At 39.5% G+C, this 18,642-nt stretch overlaps 1 protein-coding gene across 2 annotated transcripts in view; it reads left to right on the top strand.

Annotated features, from left to right (window-relative positions):
- The first annotated feature begins 209 nt into the window (after positions 1-209).
- Positions 210-18,642, top strand: part of tbc1d22a (TBC1 domain family, member 22a) — a 125,198-nt gene continuing 106,765 nt past the window's right edge. For both annotated transcript variants that reach the window (XM_030149303.1, XM_030149302.1), the window contains exons 1-5: positions 210-400; positions 869-925; positions 2,632-2,815; positions 5,486-5,735; positions 9,470-9,652. In XM_030149303.1, coding sequence (XP_030005163.1) covers positions 339-400; positions 869-925; positions 2,632-2,815; positions 5,486-5,735; positions 9,470-9,652 — 736 coding nt within the window. In that variant the 5' untranslated portion in view covers positions 210-338. The remainder of the gene's footprint in view (positions 401-868; positions 926-2,631; positions 2,816-5,485; positions 5,736-9,469; positions 9,653-18,642) is intronic.

Genomic DNA, 18,642 nt, shown 5'->3' on the forward strand with positions numbered 1-18,642 from the left:
TGTAATAATGATGGCTGTGGTCCTGATGCTGGTGGTCTGTTTTTTGATTGACACATCGCTTTTAGTTTTCTGTCAACTAAACAGACAGTGCACCTTGACGTCAGCAACTTCCCCGACCACCCTACATCAAATCTCACTTCTGATTGGCTTAGGGTGCAGAGCTGCCGTTCTAGCCAATCAGAGCCCGGTTTGCTGGCCGATTAGGCACTATCAACATGGCAGCTTTCTGAGTTTGGAGGAGGGGAGACCTGGTGTAAATAAACACAAAATTCAGGTTTTATTGGTAACGACAGCTGTCGGGTGTGTGCGTTTAGGACTTGTTGGACCGTAGAGGGAAAATGTCGAGTGACGGAAACAAAAAACAGTTCTGGAAAAGAAACGCAGCGAAGGTTCCTGGCAGGTGAGTGACGTGTTCCCTGCTGATGGCTAACTTAGCTCGGCTAGCCTCACTCCACAAACGCTCCTTTGCTGATCTTTAAGCGCCACTTTCAGTTTAATTAAAGTCTACCGGACTACATTTGCGAGTTTTGCCCCTGTTAATGTTCTTGTGGTCTGTGTAAATTAAACTAATAGGCACAGTTCACAGCCTGCTGCTGATAGCTTCCTCAGAGCTAAGTTGCTAACAGCGGCTAATAGTTTATCCACGTCGTAATCACAGAGTTGTAGCTAAGTAAAAGCATAGTGAGCCGTGTAATGTATTGAAGAGTTGTGGTCATATTGAGAATTAACGTCGTTTTCAATTAAAATAGCTGTCGTATTACAGTATTAGAAAGCACTGCTCAAATACCAGGAAGCTGACATGGCTAGCTTGACAGTCATGATTTAACCTAGCTCATTCATTTACATTTTCCTTGCTTTACTTCCTCAGTATTCAGCATGTGTACGGAGCCCAGCACCCACCATTTGACCCCCTCCTTCATGCAAAGTAAGTTAAATGTCCCTCATCCATACTGTTTATGTATCATCTAGCATTCTGACTAGTTTGGGAGTTGGGGGACTTGGCCTGTTTTGTTTCTGTTTTGATAGGCTCCTGCAGATGGTAGGAGTTCAAGCTGAACTACATCATTGGTGCTTTTCTGTCAATGCTCCTAAAAAACCTTTAACATTATAAATTCATCAGCGTGAAACACTAGTGAAAATATCTTTCTTTATCACTTTAGACAGAAAGATCCATCTGCTAGATTTAATCAAAGCCTCCCATTTGAAAAGGTGCTGAATATTTGTTTTATTTAATTAAATTGTGTGGTGAATGTTGTGTTGATTACATTGATAAGCATAAGTACTGACCTAATAATTTGGTTCAAATAAACATCTGTGTTGCTGTTGTCACGTTATAGTACAACAAGGCACACATCTGTGAGGATATTTATTGCACCTTCAAACAGCTCTTGAGTTGCCATGGACACAGGATGTGTGGACAGGTTAATCTGAATGTGCTGATTCCTGTAATGGTCCTTTTTTTGTAACTAGAATTAGCTTTTGCTTTCTATTTTTCTGTCAGAGGAAGTGAATTTACCAAAAAACATTATCTTTCAATCACTGGGGAAATAGATTAGAAGAAATTCTTCCATTTCAGTTATCACTTTATTTATTTTTGTTTATGAATTGCATGTTTCTTTCTTGTTACACTATTTGAAATTTGTTAAGTATTAAAAAAAAAGTTAGAGTTTTGGCAAGTACAGTATATGAAAATTAGTAAGTGTGTGTATGTTGGCCAACCTCTGTGAATAAGAGTATCATGTTGCTGAAAATTTGAATTTTTAAATTCTTTCAATTATTTTTAATATGTCCTCATTTTTAATTTCCAGAAAGGCAATATTTTTTAATATTTAGCCATCTTGCTTCTCTCTCTCTCTCTCAGTCAAAGCCAGTTTATATATGTAGTAATAATCACTTTATTGTCTCTTTCCACTGATGCTTAATTAAATGAACTCCCACAGGAGGTTGGCTTTTAATTGGTTTGGTTTTTCTGTGAGGGTATAATTTCAGATTTTTCTTTCCCTTCCAAGTTATGACGTCAAGTAAGCTAAAATGGATAAGCCTCTTTCTTTTATCATGCTAATCTTTTTGTAAGAAATCACAGTCTTTCTTCCTTCCATTTTTGTTCCTTGCATGAAAACAGGGGGGTTTTAGTTTAATTGAATTCTTTTTCTTCTGCATTACTTGAATAGTGTCCTTGTAGTAGACAAAAAGCAACATGACATTTTTGATTATGAGTATGGCCATTTTCAGTTTGTAAAGTGTTGAAGAACTGCTTTTGATTGAAGTGTTTAAGGTTAAAGGCTTTTGTATGTAGAGGTGTTTGCCATTCAGTTTTAAATCACAATCCATTGTAAAATGTGAATATTTAATATCCTTTGTACAGACCAAATGTTAATTATTATGTCAAGTTAGAGAACATTTATTTCTTTGCACACTTGCATGCGTCAGGTTGTTTCACTTTGTATTTTTCTGTCTTTTTTCTATTATTGTCATTTTCTTTATCTCTCCACAATGGCTCATTCTCTGCCCATTTTTTTATTGCTCTCACCCCACCCCACCCCACCCACTCTACTCTTGTTCTCTCAATTTCCTTATTCTCTTCCTTTTTCCTTATCTGCTCTGTTTTTTGGTGTTCTTTCTGTCCTCCAGTTTAATTAAAGCAGGCAACAAGCCTCCTCCAGCCACACCAGGCAAGCCCAAGAAAGCTACCACTTTCCAGGAGTTTGAGAGCATTACGAGTGATGCGTGGGATGTTGGGGATGATGATGATGAACTGCTGGCCATGGCAGCACAGAATCTCAACATTGAGGTTGTCATGGAGACAGCCAATAAGGTTAGTTTTGAGCTGGAGAAAGAAATTCGTGCCACTAATTCTTAATTGAATTGCAGGTGGTTTATCTGTTGTGTAATCTAGTGGTGGGGAAACATACAATTTTGAATTAAATTATGATGGAACTTTATTATCATACTTGTGTACACTATTTAGAAAAGCAAGAGCAGCTAATAAATAAATGACATACAAAAAGAAAAACACAAATATGTTCTTTGGGGACCAAATATTAGACTTGAGAAAAGTTATTTAGCTACTTTTAATGCTGTTAACTTTGATTTTATATACATTTGTCTTAGGTGCTTAGCCTTATAACAGTAAGCAAAACATTGTATTAAAAGTCACTGAGAAATTTTGGAAAGTTTCCACAATTTTTTAAGTGTCCAAAATTTGGAAAAGCTTAAAAACTAAACATGCTTACATTTTTTTTGTAAATGCATTCCACATTTATTTTCCACAAATTTGGCTGAGGGGATACTCAGAATAGCTTGGATGCTGCACCTAATCCCTATGACCTGTCTGTCTTCAATAAATGAGTCAGATCTGAGGTTGGTACATAAAGAAATGTACCAGATGGTCTCTGTATTGTATATAGTGTAGTGCATTTGGGTACATGTGATTATTTTCCTGTTTTGATACATGTGTTGCATTTTTTTTTGCTTATTTACTAGTCTTTTATCCAGATCTGTCTCCACATTTGGTCAATGCTGTGCCAGCACTTGATAGACCTCATACCACACCATCACTCTGGATTTGGGAAAAAATGCACTGTTTAGCTAGTTTTAATTCCTTTAAATAAATCAAACTCATCATTGGTGGTGCTACATGCAGGATGCAGTGTCAGTGCCTTTGCCAAGTAGTGTCAGTGAAGTTGTGTTTGTGGAACATTTAAATATGGAGAAATGAACCGTGGTATTGCAATGATATAATCCCTACAAAATGAAAAGCCACATTAAACATTCTAGTTTTTTTTGGCATGCAGTTGCAGTTTGGTGGTTGACATTGTTTTCTTATGTAGTGAGCAGGATTTTGAACATGTGAATACACACAGGAGGAGAAAGGCAGATGAAGTTGTTGTCCAGTGGTGTAGTTGTTCCAGTATAGTACATCCTGAGGGACAACCAACTGGATCAGGGATGAATGATGTGAGGAAAAAATGTATCACTGCAGGTAGGGCTGCACGATTTTGGCAAAAAAAAAAATCCCGATATTTTCCTCTAAAAACTCGATTTTCGATTTTGATTTCGAGTTTTGGGTAAAACTACAAAAGACAACAGAAGTCAGCATGTCGTTTTCGTGAGCAGCCCACAATGCAAGGCACTGCTCTGACCTCAAATCTGTGATGGTATCACGTGATGAACCCACAGAAGTTTATTTTTTCTTAATTAAATCTTTATTGAATTAAGTAGAGTATACAAACAATGTATACAACAAGAAAATAACATAAGTTTGCCAGGGGGAATACACTATAATACAATGTCCAAATCAGAGCAAATACTGATTGTTTTTACACCTTTTTTATATCTGCCTTTTTGTTTTCAGATTTATTTAACACCTTTAAATAAAGTTCAACATCTTTCAAAAAATAAATAATATTTGGTTTTGTGTTCCAGAACTTACATTTGTGAATGAAAAATTTAGCAAGTAAGAGGACTAAATTATTTATTTATTTATTTATTCTGGGTATCTGGGCCCACAGAAGTGATACCAGTGTAAGTCAGTGACAGGCATCAGTCGTGCGTGCGTGGACCACGTTAATATGAGTGATCCACATGCGGTTCTATTTAAACTGGGGGATCTGTGCGTGGAATAGACTGACCCAGGACACGCTGGAGGGATTCTATGTGTGGAGCTGGTGGATGTGTGTGGGCACAGGGCTGTCTGGGCTCCTCTGCTGAGGCTGCTGACCCCGAGACCCGGACCTGGATCGGAAGAAGACAGTACGGTACGGATCCAGGACAACGGAAGATGAGTGATCTGCATGCAGTTATATTTCAGTTGCGGGATCTGTGCGTGAAGCCACAGCTTACATTGCTATAAGTACTGCGGGCTCATGAACAGATTTAAAGTCCGGTCATTACACGGACTTCTGTGACAGACCGCTGTCACTGATAGGAGGAGGAGCCTACGGGAGTCCGCAAGCGCGCGGCCCGCAGGCACGACAGAGACATGAAATCGATTTTACGATTTCCCTTTTTCAAAAATCGTCCTAATTAAAAAATCCGATTTCGATTTAAAATCGATTAATCGTGCAGCCCTAACTGCAGGTATTTTGTATTTTGACAGATGTAGTGATTGCGGCATGAATAATGATTTTACTTGAAATGGTGATTTTTGCATTTCAGGTTCACAGACAGAAAAAAAAGACATTTTATTTTCAAGTTCCCATATGTTTAAAGAAGATGATTTGTAGACTGGCATTTCTGTTCCACCACAGTGTGTCATTTATGATGTTATATTGTGTCACAGTTTACTTTTTCAAAAAGGGCTGTTGCTCCACATTGCACATGGTTGTATTATGATATCAATAACATTTCAACAAAGTGTTCAGTCTTATTTTGCACTGTTTCTCAAAATTGCATAGTTTCATTGTTGTTATGCAGTGTTTGTTCCAAGTCAGCAAAACCTAAGACCTGTCACTACATATCTTGTTTGTCTCTATCCATTGTGCAGGTGATTGAGAATCACAGCAAGCAGCAAGAGAAACAGAGGCAGGACGATACAACAGAGGTGGAACAGAGAGAAGAGGACACACAGGAGGAGGTGGCAGAGGACGAGGAGGAGGACGAGGAGGATGAGGAGGACAGAGTGGAGGAGGGTGATGTGACCAGCCCAGAGGTGTCGTTTGCCTCCCAGAGCAGCCCTTACACTGATGGCCGCCTAGTGAAGTCCCACAGCGAAGCTCCAATTGGGTCACCTAAAGGTTAGTGAACATCATTGCTCAGTGTCCAAAAAGTTTTTGCACTTACCTGCATGCTGAAACTTGTACGGCTTTAACTTCCATTACACCTGTTTAATGGAAGTATCTGTGAAGCTATACCACTGCTTGCTGCTACCACATAAAAAATATCAGTTTGAAATGGCAGAAAAATTGGTAGACATATGTAAAGCTGTAGTTGTTTCACTGCCAAAGTTGTGCTTTGGTTTGACTTACTTGTTGACAGTCTTAGAACAGTCAACACATAACGTGTAAAATCAAAGGATCGTACAAAGTCTGCCAAGAGATCCTTATTTACGCATTTTGTGTGTCTGTCAAAGACAAATGCTTTTTCATGTGAAGCTTAGTGGTGTACTTTGCTGTTATACGAGCAACAGAGGAAAAAGCTGTAGATGTGAAGTTTTTTTTAAGTAAGAATCCCTGAGGCATCAGTTTCTGCCCCTTCTTGCTTCTACCTTTCTTTACTCACAAACGTCCCATGACAGTAGAAAGAGACAGCTCCCTTCCTCCTCCTCTTCAATGTGAGCCTGTTTTCCCTGAGCACATCGTTTTAACCCCGCAGCACACAACAACTGCTTACCGCTGTGTCACGGTTCCTGCTGTTGCTGCTTGACTGCTCAGGACCTGTTCAAAATGTCACTATAATATTTTAAGTTTTGTTTTTTTTAACTCAAAGCAGCAAACAGCAGCACTGTACTCTTATGCTGATTTTTATTTTCTTTTAAAGAGAGAGTGACGTGAAGAGATGGATCCGGTTGGACACATACTGTAGCTAAGCAAAAGCAGCATGTCATAAATATGAGGCTGCCTGTTGGTCTGCATGGCAGGTCATCTTCCTGTCTACCTGGTTGTCTACCTTTGTGCTTGTTGCTGTGTTTAGATACAGATAACATAAGCAGGGTTTTGCCTTCAGGCGCTTCCTCTTATCTCCTCATAGAAGACACAGTTAACATGCACTGCAGTGTCACACATGGATACAGGGATATGCAAGATGACGCTGTTTGCACCTTTAGAGACCATGTGTTTACAAATACAAATTCACAACATGCAGTCAAAATACTTGGTATGCAGGTAAACAAACTGACATACATCGTATAGCTTACTGGTGTATACTAGTGTATTTTTCTCTGTGAATGTATTTATTTAATTAGTTAGGTCCACACATTGCATTTTGTTTTCACTGTAGGATAAGGTGTGATTAAAGGGAACACAAACACATTCAGAATGACAAACTGCTGATCACTGGGCCTTTGACAAAAAGATGTGTAGGGATGTTTTTTGTTCCCTGTTATATTTGTTTGCCATGGTGTATGCAGTATACTGTAACAGATGTGGGCATCACCAACTCGGTCCAACTTGGCTCTTTCCTGGTAGCTCATTAAAAGTTAAAAGTTATTAAATCGACTGTAAAAAGGGCTTATTGTTAAACCCACAAAAGGTCCCAATACAAAGAAGCTGCTGCAGACTTTAAACATCTTTTTTTAATTTTTGTAAGTGCAAATAAAGCAGTTGAGAACAGATTTGTAGCTTTTTATGCATTCTTGTAAAAACTGAAAGGGATATTAAAATAGGCAGCAATCCAGTTTTCATAATTGTTATAGAGTTTTTGTGTTATGGTTTGCTGTTGCACGGGGAAATCTTGGCAGGGCTGTTCACAAGCTTCTTTATAAACTTTTGCTTCATGCTCAGTGCAGAAGAAGGAGCATCCCTCATCACATTGATGTCTTGACCTCAGCAGCTTGTTCATAACTTGTCTGTGTCCTGCGCCTGTTTTATTCTGCCTTATTCTTCCTGCCCTTTTTTCAGTACATCTGTAGGAACATGTGGCCCTGAGCAGACTGAATGAATGTGTTAGTCTACCAGTAATAAATGCAACACAGAATCTGAAGTTTTCAAGAGGCACAACTACTGCTTTCCCGGAGGTTTTCTGCATAAACGCCCACTAACAGAAGCTATTTTCAATACCACCTGGCCAAAAGACGAACTGCCCAAGAACAATAATAACGCAGATAAATATTGGCTACTGTTACATAGTATCAGAAAGAATTAAAATCTTTGTTGTTTATTATAATTATGCCAGCAAACACATAATGTTTTGGCACATATGCCTCATGGAAAGCGCAAGAATAAAATGGCAAGAATTAAAACATCAGCAAAGGTATGGTAGTAAATAAAATGTTAAATAGATATCAATTATTAGACAATAGTGGAGATAGAATTTAATGTTCACTGTAATGTTAAATGACAAAACAAAGTGCAAGCAATAAATCAAAAAACAGCCAGAAAACCATTATGTTATTTAGCAAGGCAGCAGGCGCTGGATGACCCCGTACTGTGTCTGCTTGTTTGGGTTTTATGGCTCTCAGTCTGATGTGACACATTGATTTTCTTTTGTACGTTATGTGGGAAGCATTAAACTACAGGGCTCTCCAAGAACCAAGAACTGTAATTGTAACTATAATGCTAATGTTGCGAGCATCCACACTGCTGAATGATAATGTTCTGTAAACAGTGGTACCAAACACACAGTGCATGCTCTAGTTGTGTCAAAGCTCCAAAATGAATATTGATCGCCTGTTGTAGGACACAAACTTTAAGTTGATGTGTGTTTTTTTTTACCTTTTATCCACTCCCTGTCCTCATCGTTCTGAGTGCACTTAGTCTCTCATCACCTTAATGGCTCAGCACAGTGGGCTGCATGCCTCTTTTCTTGTTGTTATTCATCATGTTTTTAAGAATTAGATAAATAAAAGTTACATCAAATGATATGTAGTCCTCACGTTGTGTAATTTCTAATGTGTTTTGTGTATTATGTGTTTTTTTTTCAATGTTGTGGCAATTAGACTACAGATTAAGAATGACATACAAATTAAACAATAATTAAATGTAGACAAAAATGTGAGGCCTGATTCTGCAAATATATATAAAAGTTGAGGCAACACTGGAATAAAAATGTTGTGACATATTAAAACAAAACAGGAAAATAATGAGCTGTTTCTGACATGTACTGCCCTTTTGTAATTAATATGGTAACAAGGTAACCAGACAGTTCAAAGCCACATTTGTGATGAACACGGTGAAGAGAGGTGACATGTTGAACTACAAAATGCAACAGAACCTATAACGAGCACATTAAGGTTTTCCTCAGATTTTATTGCAGTCTGTCCCTTCCCTCTGACAGTTAACATTTTTCATTCTGTTTGTCTGAGCTCATCATCTGAGCTATCATTTGTGTTATATCTGTCATAAAGCCATTCAGAAAGTTTCTGAACTTATTTTCAGTTGTCATGACTCCATAGCGATAGTGAAACATGTTACATAAACTGCCTCAGGTTAAAACTGCTGAACCAGACACTTTTTGTGCCAAAGAATTGTTACTTGTCCATTTTAAATGAATGTGTTTCTGTGAAATGAAGAGACCTGTAGGAAAGAGAAAAGTAAAACACTGATACCAAGTTGTACTTGATGTTGGCAAAGTAGTCATTTAGTGCATCCCACACAGCATAAGCTGCAGTACATAGAGTGTATTCGATGTATCACCCAGCCTTACTTTCCAGCCGTAGTTATTGTTCTTGGTGTAGATGGTGTGCAAATTAAAGTAAAAGAATAAAACCTTCAACATGCCCACAACATTCTGTGCAACAGCATCAGGCAGCACTTTGTTACTGCCTGTGTCTATGCAACCTTTTACCTTCTCACATCTACTTATCTTCCTCCAGATGCAGCAGGTGAGCGTGCAGCCCTCCACAGACAACGTTCTTTGCCCCATCGGCCGCCTGTCATCCCACTAGTGGCTCGCATGGCTGACCAGAACACATCTGGCACCCCGGCAATGACAGAGAGGGAGGCATCCCGTCTGGATAAGTTCAAGCAGTTGTTGGCTGGGCCTAACACAGATTTGGGTAAGAGATACTCATCTAACACTTCAAGTTCCTGTGTGTTACAATCTGTGCTGTGGTACTTATTTCACTTTACTCTGACTTCCTCTGTATCTCTCAGCTTTTGTTCTGTTGTTCTTTTCTTTCTCTTTTTGGTTTTTGCTATCTTTCTCAGTTTATTTCCTTGCGCTCTTTTGCTTCTCAGTCTGAGTTTACTCACTCCCAGTCTGCCAGCTGTGCAGGGCTTTTAACGATGCTGTGAGGGGGAAAGTCATCCAGCCATCTGGACATGCAGATTACAAGGGGAAAAATACCACCAACAACAAAAGCAAATGACAGGCCTTTGTTCTATCCAAACGACAGGCCTTTATTGTTTATCCAACCCCAGAGACTTTGTTTCCTATCGCTGTTACCCCAGTGGCCCTGAAATACTTGCAGACCTCTCTCGCAGTGTTTGACTTTGTGTACTCTCAAACTGCCAACTTGTTGCGTTGAATCTTTTTCAAACAGTTGCACATCAAAGAACTTCAGAGGAGGTAAGGTAGTCTAAATGTGCCTTTTTTTCAATTAACATATTGATCCAGAGCTGTCATAAGATACAAATATCCCTTTTATGGTGTCAACATACAGGCACATTTAAAAAAATCAAAAATATTCCAACTTTGTAAGGCAGCAAGTATACTTTCCAACTTTTTTTGTTTCTAAGCAATTCTTATTTATCCACATTATTCTTTTCCTCCTTGAATTCTGTCGAAACCATGCTGTGAAAGTATGGAGCAAAAACATAGCTGTAAATTGCACTTGGCATTTTATTATGCCAACCTCAGTCTGTTTAAAAATAAAACAGTAAAAGCTTCAAGACTGAATTTTAAAATAACACCCGAGATGTGTACATTATTGCAGGAGGATGCACGGTAACATTTTAAAAGCCACTCTGCTTCTAATCTTTCTTATATTAAAAGGAGCGTCATGCTCTTTGGCATTTGTACTCTGTATTTATGTTGCTGTGTATAGTACATGCTTCAAGTGGCTGACAGAGGCCGGACTAAAGAATTACAAATGTACTATCCTGAACACGACATTGCGTTATATGCATGTTGAAATACCCCAAATATGCCAAACACAAAAAAGTGTGTGTAAGATATTTCACCGCAGAAATGACACAGTTTAAATACCATAGCCCCATTCTTAAATGCTTACTATGCTCTTATTTTACCACAACTGAGAACTGGCATTTATTTGAGACAGGCTATTACTTGTCACAGGTCTTTTCCTCCAGACTTTTATATACTCCGTCCTATTTTAGTGTGAATCTTCTCAGTTTTCTCATCCGTTGAAGTTGATGTGATAATTTGCTTTTGCAGCTGTTTGCTGTTAGAGCAAACTCAACACTTCATCTGTTATAAATTAAAATACTTCCAGTGTATCAGATGGTATAATCACCTCCCTGGTAGGTTTTTTTCATGAAATATTTTTAGGCTCATACCAATACCAAATCCGACAAACAACTCAGTAATGTTTTTAATGTGTTCTCTTTTTTGTTTGTTTGTTTTTAACAGATAACATAAAAACATCGAAACAAAAATTGCCCATTTTAGACTGTCCTGACTGGCATGGTTTCATATTCTGTTAGGAAACATAGCTGAATGGTTTGCACCTTGAATACAAATGTAAGAATATGTATCCCTTCAGTCCATTTTGTCCCTACCTGGCTGGCTACATGTAGATAAGTTTGAGCTACACACACAAGCATTGGCTAAGATCCTAAAATGTAAATGTTGGATTTCATTAAGTTTGAATGGCCTTAGTCAGCACAGCTCCACTTCACCTCTATGTGTGATCCCCTTGAAAACTTTTCGAACAAAACAAACTGGTTCACGAGTCATCAGCGTTAGTCAACTGTGGTAGCGGCTCGCGCGGGCAGAGTGTATCCTGTACATCAGCAGAGTGTCTTGAGATGTCAGCCCCCATTAGGGCCTGCCAGGCATCACAAGCCGCCTGTCTAAATTTAGTTTAGTCTCTGCGCCATGATTAGATAGCCCAGAACGGGCGAGCCATGCTGCCGGCTGCTGGCAGCATGAAAGATGAACTTCATTCACGGGACATAATTAAGTGAAGGATAAGGGGAGGGGGGAGGTGTGTGTGTGGGGGGTGCTGATAGGGAAAGGGAGAGGGATAGGGGCAGATAAGATAAGATAAGATGAAACTTTAATGATCCCCATGGGGAAATTAGGTCTTTACAGCAGCAAAGAATGGGATATAGATTACAACACACACACACACACACACACACAAAAAAAAAATCCACACAATCTGGAATTTCAGTCCGAGTAACAAATATTACTGGGAAAAAGTAAATAATATCATTGCTTGCTTGTAGTTATGAGCCAAGTTCAACTCTTTGTTTACAGAGCTGTGTTAAGGTCATATAAATATCCTATCAGATTCTTATTTTACATTTCCCCTTTAAAATGAACCTGGAGCTTTTCCGTAATTGCTGGTGAACACTTTTGCAGTTTTCACAGATTGACAATGAGAATAGGAATGTGACAAAACAGATAAACCCCCCTGTCCTTAAAGAAGAGGTCATCTTTCCTAAGTTACAAATTTACACACATACTACACACATAGATGCTGTCAGTGGGGACGACGCCCCCTTGTGTAAAAGACATTTCGCCCGTCCGTCCTTGAGCTCAAAGGAGGGGGTCCCGGATGATCCATTGGCCATTTGCTCACTTGAATGGCATAATTAATGGCAGAGGCAGGCGTGTTTTTGGGCCAACCCCCCCCGACATGTGAGGGCTGCCAGTCTCTGGAGTCCACAGGTGTGCTTGTCTGCTGCTCACGGTGTTGGGCAGTGTGATTGTGTTTCTAAAATCGATTGACTTAGCATTGCAGCTGCCTTGACTCTGTGTTACCGCCTAACTAATTTGGTCAGAAGGTATTGCATAGTACGCAGAGAGGGATAAAGTTGCACTCTTCATGCCTCAAAGAGTATTTTGAAACTTTACCTGTGCCCAAAAAAAAATAATGACAGGTATTCTTTCCACTTGTTCTTTGTTTCTGCTATTCAGTTCCTTGATCATGCCATATCTGCCCAAGTCACTTTCACCGTCTCCACAACAGTCGGATTCTTCACGTCCCTGTCAGGTTTTGGGTTTTTTTCCCCCGTCTCTTTACCACTCTCTTTCTCCTGTGAGCCTTGCTACAGGTTGTGACAGCAGGTCTGTTTAGCATGTAAGGTCATGTAGGAGGTGATGACCTGTGTGTGTAAGAGAGCGGGGTGATTGATGTCAGGCTGATCTCTGCTAATTATTCCTGATGTCCTGAGGCGAGCCTGTCTGTTGAGTGAACCTGAACGCAGCACCCCGCTATATGTTCAGCAGCGACCAAAAAAAGAGACTGATACAGGGAGCCACATAAGCAGTTTCACTTCGCTTTGTGTCATGCAACATTTACCACAATTGTATTATTTGTAGAGCACTGCACTCATTTCACAATGACATGGAATGATATGAAAATGACTTTAAGGCAATAGGCAATTCAATCTTTAGCCTTTCAAGACATTTTTTGGGGAAATCAAATCGCACCTTGATGTGAACAGAATGTTTAGCAAAATGTAAAAAGAAATCACTAAAGTATAATTTGTGGACTTGTGAATTAGTACCACAGACTGTGTTGTCTTCTGTGTTTAAGCTAGTTGCTCTATGATGGGCTTCAGTCCTCACTGCCAGATTTTACAGACTTTCTGCATATTTTTTTTTTTTCTTTAATAGATTTTAAGACCAAGAACTGGCATCTGACATCAAGCACTCACTGCTGGTTGGCAGAATACTGCTGTTGCTATGGCAATGCTCCTTTCTCCTCTCCTATTTCCTGGCAATTTATACTTACTGTCTTTTACTTCCCTTTTTCATCTGGTCCTTTCCTCTTTTGTTTTTCTCTTGCCCTTGTTTTCATTTTAAAACACTGTTCATTTGCTCTTTGTGCGGTCATTATATGATACAGAATCCACCTCAAACACACTCCCACGCATCTTCACAGACCCACGCTGAACATCCACGGCCCAATGACATCATAAATGACATATGAGAATTCAGCTGCTAATCAGCAACAAAAAATGGACCACATGCACACATGTACACACATTTAAACACTTTCCTTTGTTTGCCTTGCTGCCTGTTGGTGCGTTCCTCTGTTGGGGGTGCTGCAGCACTTTGTTACACCTCTACCGCTACAGTATGCGTGTCTCTAACTGCCATTACCCTCACTGCAGCAGTTACGGCGAGGATGGTTGCTACTTCTACCACAGTTGTTCCCACCACACTCTGTAACACTACGATCTGCAATCCTGTGACACAGCAGGCACCATATGATAGGCTTAACCATCAGCACTTTCTGCAAAGTTAATAGCTCTTATCGAAGTGGGAAGTGGTAATGTAAGTCAATTGAACTGAGTCTTAATGCTTTATTTGAAACCATGGTCCCTGTGTGATGCTTTCAGAGGTGTGTCAAAAAGTTGGATTGTGCACAAGAAGTATTTCCATGTGAAGTTTCCATTTTGTGTGACATCCATCATATTACATAAGTAGATTTCAGATGTCATCTGTTTCAGAATCATATTCTTAAATTACAGCATTGGAAAAACTAGAAGCACTCAGCGAGTGCAGACCTCCGCCAAGGCAGATCAGTGGGCAGACAGACAGACAGACAGACAACCAGCGCCGGCAAAAACATTACCTCCTTGGCGGAGGTAAAAAACAAAAAAACATTGGACCATTGTGACAAAGTAGTGAAAGCTTCATGCTTTTTTTTAACGTACAAATATGAGGCAACTGTCACATGCTTTACAAATTTAATGAAGAAATAAACCATATTAAATTAATGACAAAAACCCACTTATGTCATATGTAAAATGAAAAGATTAGGAACATAATGGTGTTGAAAAAATAGTCCATGGACCATGGAACAGAATATAAAAAGGTCATGTTGAAGGCATGATACATTAAATTCTTACAGAAAATAATCATTTCCAAAGATGTGAATACTTCCAGAATGACGGTGTTAAAGCCACAGTGTTTTGTTTGTTCCGTTTTTAAAAAAGTACTCCGCTGTGATTGTCTTGCATGTGTCACAAGTCTCAAGTATACATCCATGTGTCCATAAATACGCATGTGTGTTTGCTGCCTCCTGGCACATCCCCAGGCAAAACACCTGACTTAATAAGGTTGGTCCAACCACAAGCTGTCTCCTGTGTCAGTAGTCTACCAGATTGTCTGGCTTAGTTTATTCATATGTTACACCATGTGGTCCTCCATGTGAATTTTTCATGCTTTCTTTTTTATGGGAAGGTTGAATGAACACACTTCAGCCCTCTCAGTTCACACCTGTTCTCTTCTGGCCACTGGGAAGCAGAGAGCTGATTTATATGTGCAGGGGTAGATGTTTTTAGCCCACGGCCACAGTTTTAATCTAATCCTTCCATTATTGACTTTTAACTTTCTTTTAGCTATTTACCCGGGATTAAGAAAAGAAAGAGGCCCCCAGATGACAGTCTGGCATAGATAAAGGCCTTTTTTAAATGAATACTCTTCAATCTACCTACAACCAAAAATGACATTATATCTTTATATATGATTAATAGCACACTTATTCTTTTTTGTACACCTCTGCCAATTCATCTAGTTGACAGCAAAGTAAGATATAACCTTGATAATATTAAGCTCATCCATAAGTCATTTTTATTGTGTTATTCATATTGAGCAGGTTTACTGTTCCACTCAAAACCAAAACCAGGTTAGACAACAATGAGACATAATTTTGGAGGAAGACACGACTGCAGACAGATGCAATTACTGGCAGTTTAACTGCATATTGTAAAGGACAAAAAAGACGTCTATATTTTAAAACACTATTTTAAAATACACAACTACTGGGAATGATTTTTTACCCTGAAGTGACAGATTAATGATTTCAAATCACAATGCTTTTTTGTTCAAGAATTTGCCAACTTGTTTCTGACCTTGTTTACAGTCATTTTAGCAATATTGTTATTTTAAAATAAATTCCCCTGTTACATATTGACAGTTAATTTTTCCACAAATGAGAATCGGTTTAATTTGACACAGATAAGAAGTGTTTGTCCTTTCTGTTTTTTTCAGTATAACCATTTCTTAACAAATTTCCACAACTGAAATTCAATATCTGCACATTTTCTTACATTCATTTACTTGTTTTGAAATATGTCTCTTGGCCAGATATTTTATAGACTACGCGACGTCAGTAAATTCCAAGGGATACTTCATGGATTTAACTATACAAGTCCTTGGCAGAAAACACAAGAACACACAGATTCCCACGCACACTTTCTCACACCTGTACGCTCCTCTATGCTGTGTCCTCTCCTAGCCATCTGGGCCATCCATCAGGCCTCCTGAGCAGGTATAATCCGGGGGGGAGTATCTTTTTACAAGAGTCCCATTAGTTTACGAGCCGTCTGCTCCCTGGCGCCATCACTTTGTCCTTTAGATGAGTTAGACTGTTGAGAACTCTCTCACAGCATTCAAGGTTTATAGGAGGGGAGCTTAACTTTTTAATACACTGCATGATAAAGGTGTCTGTCCTGATACTATTGTTTTTCTGACCTCACTAACAAAATAGCTTCAGATGAGACTGCTGCTACTGCATCGAGGGGAATAACTGATATCTTTCACCTAATTCTTATCATAGCTCTTTTATCCAGGTGAAACTCCTCCATGAGACTCTTGGCTCTGACTTCAGCATTTGCCAGCTGACATATACTCTGTAAAGCTCTAAGCTTTCTAAGGCATGAAGAGGAGACAAAGTCACATTCTTTCCCTCAGTCGTGCAACATCAGTCACTGTGACAAACACATATCGTCACACAGTGTGTCCGTTAGCTTCTTACTTGCAGATTATCAGATATCTAATTTGTCTTGACAAAAAATGTTCATGTTCAGACAAATATTAATGTTACCAAATAAGATAGGATGCTGGGGCAGCTCACTGTGAAAGCTATTAGGTAGCAAATAAACAACAGAACAGTAACATTTAACAACAGTAGATGGCTTCTCTCATTGAGTTGGGTTGATTTCTCTGCAGCTGTACCTCTTGTTGAAGTTCTGGCTCTGCTGCATGTTTTGCTATGTATCTGACAGTCTAAACAGCTGTTTAACACAGTGGTGATTATACATGCCAATCTGTGTATGCTGTCAAATGTTGTTTGCACAAAACATATTTTTAGTTAAATTTTTTTAACTTAATTTAAATTATCAAATAATTAAGAGTGGTTATGTACTCTTCACCCATATTTTAGATTTCTACGACTATAGCAGAACAAAATCGACTATGGCAGGGTGCCATATTCTATACAATTAATGAGGTACACAGAAATTGGCGAGCTGCCTCTGATTGTAGTTAAGTTAGGGGCTGTTCTTATCTTACTAGTTGCTTGTGTCCTAATATGAACCATACATCATTGTGTAGAGATAAGATTAGTGATTGTCATGCTACTTACTGTTTGGACCACATTACATGTTAAGATCCTCAGTGCCATTATTTACTTTTGGATTTGCCAAGGAAACCCTCATTGTAAAATACAAGCCCCCAGTTTTGGCAGGTGTGTGAGTGCGTTATCAGTGCACTGTATATGTGTGCTGTTGAGAACCTTGTGGTGTTTTGCCCCAGTGGCCGCGCTCCGAATGAATGATGCCTGAATAGTGCATGGCTTCGGCCCGCCAACCGGCTTCCCTCCTGCTCCCATCAGCTCCCTGCTCAGCCAGCACTGACTGACAGCACTTCTCGCTGTCTTCTATTCTTCTCACCGGCCTTCACACAGAACCATGCACACAGGCAGGTTGACTGACTGACAGGCAGGTAGGCAGACATGGAAGATGTGCAGGTACACACTCTCTCACACTACAATCATAAATATTCACGCTTTCTCATCCAGACTTTATTTGATTTCTTTTTTGTCCCAAACAAAACATCCTCATTTTGCTTGGTTGCTTCAGAGCCCTCACTGGGTCAGTTCAAGTCCTTAAGCCTCATCCTTTCAGTCCCCTCCAGTGTTGGGCAGTCCTTTATGCATCCAAGCACAATTCTACTCATGCCACTTTACTGTGTACTTGCTTTTTGTTTAAATGGATGGCAAACTGTCAGACCATAATTAAAATGGGAATATGTAGCCAAAATTTTTGAGATGATACTCTGACCCAAATGGAAGTGGTTTGTATCCCAGTGTGGGCCTGGAGAATCTGGGCCAGAGAGGTGAATTCTCTCCTCCTCATTCTCTCCTCTCTCAGCAAATATCATTATGGTGGCTTTTAATGAGGCACCCAGTCCCTTCTGCTTCACTAGTGTCGCTGTCCGTAACTGGGCAACACCATGTTGTCTACATCTGATATGACCTTTTTCCCCTTGTTACTGCTCTCAAGCTGCTTTTTCAGAATACATTTGGTTGTTTTGGCTGTTTAAAAATATTGTAATAAATACAAACATGATATTTCATTATATTTTGCCCTCTGAATGTTGCAAGAGTCATTGAACATTCATTACCTCTGAGGGTCCCATATCAGAGCAGCTGTTGTGGGTGTTCAACCAAGGTACATGGTGTCCTAATCACCCCCTGTGGTCCCCAGCTTAACTTCAGCCAAGACAAAGTGCACTCCTGTAAGTTCATGCATAATGGAATACAGTAAACCAAAACACACAGGGAAGACTAGCAGCAGTTGCCCTTGAGTTGCACATTGCTGATGTTACAGGTGTTTTTCATGCCGGTGAGGAATACAGCTTCCTCCAGGGTTGAGTCTGTCTCTGCAGACCAATCCCCTGAGCCCTGTGCCTGCCAGCATGATAAACACCCCCACTGCTGATCACACTAATCCCAAAGCATGTATATAATAATTTGATATTTATTGGTCCCTACAGGAAAATTCTGCTTTGGCTTGCCCACACCTGCACTTCTGTATGTTTTAAAAACATCGCTCATGGGAT

This window comes from Sphaeramia orbicularis, chromosome 12 (genome assembly GCF_902148855.1).
Source record: "Sphaeramia orbicularis chromosome 12, fSphaOr1.1, whole genome shotgun sequence".
Taxonomy (NCBI): Eukaryota; Metazoa; Chordata; class Actinopteri; order Kurtiformes; family Apogonidae; genus Sphaeramia; species Sphaeramia orbicularis.